The 9,237-nt window shown below is 44.3% G+C and overlaps 1 protein-coding gene across 1 annotated transcript in view; it reads left to right on the top strand.

The window, feature by feature from the left end:
• The window catches only part of SF3B4 (splicing factor 3b subunit 4), a 4,883-nt gene extending 773 nt beyond the window's left edge, over positions 1-4,110 (top strand). Inside the window, exons 2-6 of the mRNA XM_007463482.1 lie at positions 131-259; positions 513-1,055; positions 1,608-1,814; positions 3,330-3,503; positions 3,707-4,110. Coding sequence (XP_007463544.1) covers positions 131-259; positions 513-1,055; positions 1,608-1,814; positions 3,330-3,503; positions 3,707-3,894 — 1,241 coding nt within the window. The 3' untranslated portion in view covers positions 3,895-4,110. The remainder of the gene's footprint in view (positions 1-130; positions 260-512; positions 1,056-1,607; positions 1,815-3,329; positions 3,504-3,706) is intronic.
• The last annotated feature ends 5,127 nt before the right edge of the window (positions 4,111-9,237 follow it).

The following is a 9,237-nucleotide window of genomic DNA, read 5'->3' as shown; positions in this document are numbered from 1 at the left end:
CTCCCTTTCCCTCTTTGCTCCTATACCCTGTCTCAACCCCCAAATCCCCCGCCTGGGTTCCATCTTCATGTTCCCGTTACCTCCCTATTTCCTCTCATCTCTGCCCTAATTTCCTAATCCTGTCCTCCAGATGCCACTGTGTATGTGGGGGGCCTCGATGAGAAGGTTAGCGAACCGCTGCTGTGGGAGCTATTTCTCCAGGCAGGGCCAGTAGTCAACACCCACATGCCAAAGGATAGAGTCACTGGTCAGCACCAAGGTGAGTACATGGCAAGAATTGCAGTTATGTCTTGAGGGGACAGGCTGCTCCAGGAGGCCCCCAGCAGTATTCATTACTGTCTTGGAATGAGCAAACTAAGGATTTTTTTCTCTTAAGCCTAACTCACAGTTTGTTTCTGGAACCATTCTCAGTTGAAGTGAGATTACTATTTCTTGTTCTTTGTGCTTCAGAAGGCAAATGAGTTATACCTCATTTGGAATCACTTGTTAACCTCTTCTTTCCACTCCCCCAGGCTATGGCTTTGTGGAATTCTTGAGTGAGGAAGATGCTGACTATGCCATTAAGATCATGAACATGATCAAACTCTATGGGAAACCCATACGGGTGAACAAGGCATCAGCTCACAACAAAAACCTGGATGTGGGGGCCAACATTTTCATTGGGAACCTGGACCCAGAGATCGATGAGAAGTTGCTTTATGATACTTTTAGCGCCTTTGGGGTCATCTTACAAACCCCCAAGATTATGCGGGACCCTGACACAGGCAACTCCAAAGGTTATGCCTTTATTAATTTTGCTTCATTTGATGCTTCGGATGCAGCGATTGAGGCCATGAATGGGCAGTACCTCTGTAACCGCCCAATCACCGTATCCTATGCTTTCAAGAAGGACTCCAAGGGTGAACGCCATGGCTCAGCTGCTGAACGACTTCTGGCAGCACAGAACCCACTCTCCCAGGCTGACCGCCCTCATCAGCTGTTTGCAGATGCACCCCCTCCACCCTCTGCTCCGAATCCTGTGGTATCATCACTGGGGTCTGGGCTTCCTCCACCAGGTAAAGCTTTTGATAAAAAATATGTTTGGGGGCTTCCCTGGTGGTGCAGTGGTTGAGAGTCCGCCTGCCGATGCAGGGGACACGGGTTGGTGCCCCGGTACGGGAAGATCCCACATGCCGCGGAGTGGCTAGGCCCGTGAGCCATGGCCACTGAGCCTGTGTGTCTGGAGCCTGTGGCCTGTGCTCTGCAACGGGAGAGGCCACAACAGTGAGAGGCCCACGTACCACAAAAAAAAAAAGACAAAAAACAAAACATGTTTGTCTTGGGTTGGGGGGCTGGCAGGTAAGGAGAAGGAAAAAGAACCTGGAAAGGGAAGGACATTGAGTCAGTAGGTGATAAGAAACGGATTGAGGGGTGATGATTGTGGAGGGAAGCAAGTTGTTGAGTTTCTCCAGAAGGTGTTGTTTGAGTCATCTAGCATTGCTTCTGACTTTAGAGAGCTGGGAGGAGGGGGAAAGAGCTCATCCTTCCTGGAGAGGCCAGATTGGAACAGGCTCTCTAAAGGCACTCTCTTCTCACTGTCGTTAACTCTTTTTACATTTTCTCTATAGGCATGCCTCCTCCTGGCTCCTTCCCACCACCAGTACCGCCTCCTGGAGCCCTTCCACCTGGGATACCCCCAGCCCTGCCCCCACCCCCTATGCCTCCTGGAGCTGGAGGACATGGCCCCCCATCAGCAGGAACCCCAGGGGCTGGACATCCTGGACATGGACACTCACATCCTCACCCATTCCCACCGGGTGGGATGCCCCATCCAGGTGGGTGTTCTTTGCTGGGAAGGAGAGGGATGAGCTTGGTAGAGGAGCTCTATCACCACTTATGCTGCTGCTCTTTGTCCTTCAGCAATAATAAATAGTCCCAGAGTTCTCCTTTCTTTCAGACATTCTTTTGTAAAAGTAAATACAAGATACTTTACTCTGTTTACTTTAACAACTACCACCCTGTCTTCATTTCTTATTTCAGTTTTACCAAAGAGTTTAACTATACTTGCTATTTTTTGTTTCCTTAACTTTTACTTCCATTCTCTCCTCTGAATTCCACCCAAAAGCAGTGACCTAATTGCCAGGTCTAGGGGACACTTCTGCTCCTTATCTGGTTTGACCTTTGCTGTACTTGAAACTGGCCATGTCCTCCTGTTTGAAAATCTTGTCTCTTTTGATTTTTGTGGATTCTCCATCTATTTCTCTGAATCCTCAATCTCATCCACCTTAATAGGCTCCTTTTTCTCTGCTTGTACCTAGGTTTTTGTGTTTGGCTCTCTTTTCTGCATAGTTCCATTATTTGTACACTGATGCCTCCTAGATCTGTATCTCTGTTCCATGGTTATTAACATTGCATACCCTTAATCTTGGTGTTTAATGGACAACTCCATTCTTCTGCCATTCCCCTTCAAACCTATTCTTTCTCTTGTTTTCTTTGTTTTCAGGTGCTTGATTCAGAAATCTAGGAGTTATGTTTGACTATTCCCTGTCACCCCACTCTTAATACCAAGTCTTATTTATATCTGGCATCGACCTCCACTGCCAGTACCCTAGTTCAGGCTCTCATATCCTCATTATTTCACACCTAATTTATTGTAGTAATATCCTGACACTTTGACTCTAATTATCTCTACCTTTCATCGACTTCCACAGAGTAATTTTTCTAAAACACAGATGTTCACACACCCTTGCTCAAAATTCTTCTGCTGCTCCCTTTTATCTACAGAGTGAAACCCAAACTCACTGCCGTAGCATTCTAGGCTTTTCACCATCTGGCTCCTTCCCCTTACTCCTATGACTGCACGCTGCTCCTGATTACTGAGTTACTGGATTTCCTTTCACATACTATGCTGTTGATGATACACGTGCTTTGCACATGCTAGTCTTTTCTGCCTGGAATATTCTGTTTCCATTCTGCTGTCCACCTGAAAAATTCCTTTTCATCCTTTAGAATTAGATCTTCGCTCAGACAGCATCTCTGTTACCTTCCCAAATCCTACTCCGTAGAATAATCACGCCATTTGTTATGTACTGTTGCAGCACTATTACAGTGCCTAAATCATGGAAGGACCAAGTGAGCTGCAGGGGGCAGGGAGTTGATTGGGTAGTTGGTTGGTTGGTTCTCTTGGAATGGAGTCAAGGATAAGGGCACTTTTTACCAGCCTTATTTTCCATGCCCTTCTTCCTGATGTCACTTGCTTCTCCATTTTCTTCTCTTCCTGTCTCGTTTTCTTTGCCCTCTTGTCTAACTTCCTTTTGTCTCCTTTCTCTGTGTCTGTTTTGTTCTCATAGGAATGTCTCAGATGCAGCTGGCCCACCATGGCCCTCATGGCTTAGGACACCCCCATGCTGGGCCCCCTGGCTCTGGGGGGCAGCCACCACCCCGACCACCACCTGGAATGCCTCATCCTGGACCTCCTCCAATGGGCATGCCCCCCCGAGGGCCTCCATTCGGCTCTCCCATGGGTGAGTAAGCTCTAGCCACCTCCCTCATCCTCACGTGGCATTCTTGCAGCTTCTTTTGTCACACCTCTTATCCACTGCACTTCCTTACTTTTCTTTCTTAGATTTCTTTTCACTGTCTCCCTGTCTATCCTCTGTCTGCATTGTCCCAGTGTGAACTGTCTCCTGTTTCTTGTTTTTACTAAGTTTTCCTTTTCTTCCTGCAGGTCACCCAGGTCCTATGCCTCCGCATGGTATGCGTGGACCTCCTCCACTGATGCCCCCTCATGGATACACTGGCCCTCCACGACCTCCACCCTACGGCTACCAGCGGGGGCCCCTCCCTCCACCCAGGCCCACTCCCCGGCCTCCAGTTCCCCCTCGAGGCCCACTTCGAGGCCCTCTCCCTCAGTGATTTCTCATTGCCTTTCCTCTTGTTATAGCCTCCCAATATCTGTTCACTTCCTTGGACCAATCAGAGTTGCTGTAGCTCCCAGGGGCTAAGGCGCTAATCCCTCTCAGGCCTCCTTTTGTAAGTGTAATTTTTTTCACAGGAGGTTTTATTTTTTTCTGTGTCAGTCCCAAGTGTTTTGCAAATGCACAGAGAAAATAAAACTAAACTCCTTGTTTATTCTTTGTGGTGTTTAACTTGGCAAAATAACTTCTTTTTCTCTAAGAAGAGATGTATATTGGGAGAAGAATGGTAAGGTAGGAGTGAGGGTGTTTATTCCATGTTTTAAGGGCTTATTCTGTAATGTGCTGTTGCAGTTGCTTGACTGCTGTGTACTATAGCAGTTGTTTCCTTACATCAAGCTTATAGATAAGATGGAGACCCAGTATCCATGGCATCGGTTATTGTGAGTATTAAGTGAGAACAGAAGTAAAGTTCCTGGAGATATGATGGCAAAAATATAAAGTAACATGCACAAAGCTATTCTTTGCAGCACTATTTGTAATAACAGTAGATTGGAAACAACTCAACGTATCCATCAGTAAGGGAATGGTGGAATAAACTGGTAAATCTATACAGTAGAGTACTGAGCAGCAGTGAAAGAGGAATGAGGGAGACTCCTCATACTGTTTGGAGAGAGCTCCAGGATATGTTAAGTAAAGAAACTAACATGCAGAACAGAATGTATAGTGTGCTTCCTTATCTAAGGGGTGACACGTAATATATACATTTGTCTATATTTTAAAAATGGAAGGATAAACCAAAAACTAATGGAAGTTGTTACCACTGGGGGAAGGGAAGGGATATGGAGGAAACTGGATTTCTCTGAGTGTACTATGTTAATGTGGTTTTCTTTGGAACCATATAAATGTCTTAAATGATTGCAAAACAATTGAAATGGGACAGTAGGAACTCAGTAAGCCGTCATTTTCTTTCATTCTTCATACCACCAGGTATCTTGGGTAAGGGATTTGTATCTTATTCCTATTTTTTCCTCATTCTCAGTCCTTCCAGACCTGATTTCCATCATATTTAAATCTGTGCTCAGACTTGCAGTAACTAGAGCAGTAACTAGACCAAATCCAATGGCCTATTCTGTTCTTTGCCACATTTAATCCTGTTATATCACCCCCTTCTCTGAAGCTCTTATGTAACCACGAACTAAACTCTAGGAAAGAAAAGGTGAGCGTAGCTCTCTCGTTCTCTTGCATCATTCTCATTCATGTAACATGGTACATACAAGGGCTCTGTGCTGGTGGCCGCTGAAGATGCAAAGATGAGCAAGGTGGTTCTGCTGTCTGATCATTACCGAGGGGGTAGACTGACACATAGGAAACAAAATATTTTGGGGAGCGTAAGGAAGGGTATCTAACCTGGCATGAAAGTCCTGGCATGAAAACTTCCTGGGAAAAAAGTGATACTTGAATATAATCTTAAAGGAAGTTTAGAAGCTTCTCAGACAGAGATGAAGGGAAGCTCATTCCAGGTGGATGGGATGTTTCTGAGCAGAAGCGGAGATTGATGAGTAGCATGGTATATAATTCGCTAAAGCTAATAACACTGTTCGGTGCTGGAGGCGGGATGAGGTCAGAGCCAGTTAGGGAGCTCCCAAAGATCAGTGCTTCTCAGCCCTTTTTCACATCAGGGCACAGAACCATTTCAAACAACACATTGAGGTAAAGAGAGGAGGGTTCTTCAGGCTCGAGGCTATTGGCTTAAGAATTCTAGCTATCCCAGTCTCTGCTTAGCAGTCCAGAGTGCTGAGGGAATTAATAACTGAGCATCATTGTCAAGGCACACTGGTTGGGAAGTTGCTATCCATGATGGGAAGCCACAGTAGGGATTTAAGCAAGGGGATGACAACTTGGTGTTTTAGAACCATGGTTGCACTGTAGAAAGTAGATATGGGGGAGATGAAGACTGGGGGCAAGGTAATAAGTTATGCATCTGGCAGCAATTCAGGTGAGAGAGGAGGACTGTGACAGAAGTAGGGAAGAAAAGGGGGAGATGCAGTAGGGAGATATTTAAAAGGCAAATTAGGACTTGGTATTAGATTGGATACGGTGAATGAAGGGGAGGGTGGCATCAAATATGAGAGTATGCAGCAGGAAGAATTTAGGGGGGCAGGATAAAAACGATAGGTTCAGTTTTGGATATGCCGACTTTGAGGTGTGTTGTGAGATATGCAGGTTGGGTCGTCTAATGGATGTCTGATTCCATATGTCAAAAGCTTGGGGGAAGGACTTCTCTGGTGGTCCAGTGGTTAAGACTCCCCGCTTCCACTGTAGGGGGCATGGGTTCAATCCCTGGTTGGGGAACTAAGATCCTGCATGCTGCGTGGCACAGCCAAAAAAAAAACTTGGAAGATTAGATGTGATATTTCACATCATGACTGGATGCCAGTCTTCTGAGTCATCATGGGATGAACTGACCTCGTAATTTCAGAGTTCTGTATGTGGTCATAAGCTGAGGTCCCAGGAGCACTTGGAACCCTGCACAGCACTGAAGCAGCCCCAGGTGGTGGGAGGCTTTTTTCAGTCTCTGTGTTCTTTCTGTCTTCAGGTTACCTATCAAATGAATGGACTCTTCTGAGATCTCACTTCCCTGACCAGGGATTGAACCTGGGCCACGGCAGTGGAAGCCCGGAATCCTAACCACTAGGCCACCAGGGAACTCCCCCTATGTGGTATTTTCTGCTGTTATCTGATATCGTGTTGATGAATTCACACCATCATAGAGTAAATTAGTGCCTTTGCTGAATTCCCTACTTCTCTCTTTGGAGCCACTTTTTTTCTCAGGCATTCGTTCTCAGAATCTCTAAGCTTTTCTTTGTTCAATGATTCTTGAATGCCTCCTCTACTCACTGAGTTTTACTCCCCTAAACTCTCCTTTATCTCTCCACCCTCTGGTTCTTTCAGACTCTAGTACTCAGCAATTCTCTGAACAGAGCTAGTATTGCTTGTACACTTAGGTACTTCAGTTTGCACATCTGTTTGTTTTTTAGTTTTTGCACATCCTCTGACATTGTTTCCTAATTGCCTTCCCCCTATGCATGGAATTTTAATATCACCAATATTCTGTGTCTCTGCATATGTACTATGGCCCTTTGGAAGGACATAAACATTGTAATATCTAAGATTCCCATCCCTGAACCAATTTTTGACTTCTTGTGTGTGGGGGAGCGATACCACCCCCATTGAGAATGCATGCTCCAGATGATGGGTCCTCAGTGTTTTGTAGGTCATGGGACAGTCCTTTGAGAATATGACAAAAGCTGTGGACCCTACCCAAGAAAAAATACATACATGCATATATATCCAATATCCTGAAGCAAAAATTCCAGAAGTTTCATGGATCCCAGTCTAAGTATCCCTGCACTAAACTGAATCCCTTAAGAACCTTTAATGAATCTCATTCTATTAATCTGTATCTCCCGAGTGTTGAAAGGTACCTAACATATACAATAATTGTAAAAATAATAATGGCTAATATTTATTGAACTCTTACTATGTGCCAGGTACTGTACTAAGTGTTTTGTATGCATTATCTCAATCCTCAAAACAACCCCTTAGGTAGATTTTGCTGTTATGCCAATTTTAAGATCAGGAAACTGATACTAAGTTACTTGACCAAGGTCACATGCTAAGAAGTGGTAGATGAAGTAAGATCTGTCTGAACTCCAGAGCCAATTGCTTAGTCACATTATACTATTTTATATTTACTGAATAAGTCCTTGTTGAATGAATGAATGTTTTGCCTTGTGACTTATTGGCTTTATATATAAGCTATCCCCTCTCTGTAACTGGATTATAAGCTCTTTAAGGATAGGAATTTTGGGGCTTCACTTGTTAGCATCTCTCACTGGAACTTTATGGTATCTTAGAGGGGCTGTCACTGACCCTGTTTTGTCCCTCTTTACACTCCCCATTCTGACAATCTCGTGTGCTTGGAGTGGCGTGCGTAAAAGCAGTGATAGGATATAGATGGGTGGCTGATGTTGAGGAGTAGCCATTTAAAAAAACTTTTTTGGCATGCCACACAGCATGTGGAATCTTTAGTTCCCTGACCAGGGATCGAACCCGTGCTCCCTGCAGTGGAAGCACAGAGTCTTAACCACTGGACTGCCAGGGAAGTCCTGAGGAGTAGCCAATTTGATAGGTAAGTGGTGAAAGAAGCTATACCAGGAAGTAGTATAAGGCAGTGGTTAAAAACCCTGGAAAGCTCTGAAACCCAGAGCTATGAAGCCAGAAACCTATATACTGTATGAATCTACTTATATAAAACTCTAGAATAGACAAATCTAATCTACGGTGACAGAAAGGAGATTAGTGGTTGCCAAGGATGGGGAGATTCACCGCAGAAGGGCACAAGGGAACTTTTAGGGGCAATGTTCTTTATCTTGATCAAAAGGTTGCTTACATGGGTGTATACATTTGTTAAAACAAATGGAACTATACACTTAAAATGGATGCATTTAAAAAGAATAAGAGCTCTTCATCTATATTGCCTCGGTTCAAATCCTAGTTTTGCCACTTTTGAGTTGTGTGATTATATCAAGTTACTACTTAACTAATCAGTGCCTCAATTTCTTCTGTAAATGGTGATCATCTCATAGGTTAATGACGAGGTGGGGTGAGTTAATCAATGTAACGTGGTCAGAAAAGTGCCCAAGTCAGGTAAATGCTCTAACAATGTTAACCATCATTACTATACACTCATTGATCACCTTCTGCTCCATAATCTTATTTCCCACACCCAATTTAAGCCATTTGTGGAGGAGAGCTGTCTGGTGGGGGGAGGTAAGAGCAAGTCTAGACTAGTTCCCAGCAGTGGCAGCAGGACTCCCAGTGCCCAGGTCCTCAGATGTGGGCATGTTGGAGGCACAGCAGGGAGACCAGTGAAGGTAAAGCAGAGTTGAACCCTGGGAGAGACCTAGGAAAGAGGGTTGGAGGGAGCAGGTAGGGGCCAGAACTTGCACAGCTTTTTAGATCTTGGTTAGGAGTTTGGATTTAAGTTTTAGTATAATGGGAAGCCATTGGATGATCTGAGGAAAGGAGAGTGGAAAAATCTCATTAAAGCTTTTTAAAAAAAATTGCAGTATAAAATACATTCAGAAAGACGCACAGATCTTAAGTGTATTTTTACATCTGTATGCACCCTTTTAGCCTTTTAAATGTAGCACATTCCCACCATGTAACCACTATTTTCTCTCACAGTAGATTAATTTGCTTTTTCTTGAACTTTACATAAATGAAATCATAAAGTGTGTACTCTTGGTCTGGCTTCTTTTTTTTTTTTTTTTTTTTT

Source organism: Lipotes vexillifer, unplaced genomic scaffold, assembly GCF_000442215.2.
Source record: "Lipotes vexillifer unplaced genomic scaffold, Lipotes_vexillifer_v1.1 scaffold1034, whole genome shotgun sequence".
Classification (NCBI taxonomy): Eukaryota; Metazoa; Chordata; class Mammalia; order Artiodactyla; family Lipotidae; genus Lipotes; species Lipotes vexillifer.
Note: the sequence above shows the minus strand (reverse complement) of the source record. Positions and strands in the feature narration are given on the sequence as shown.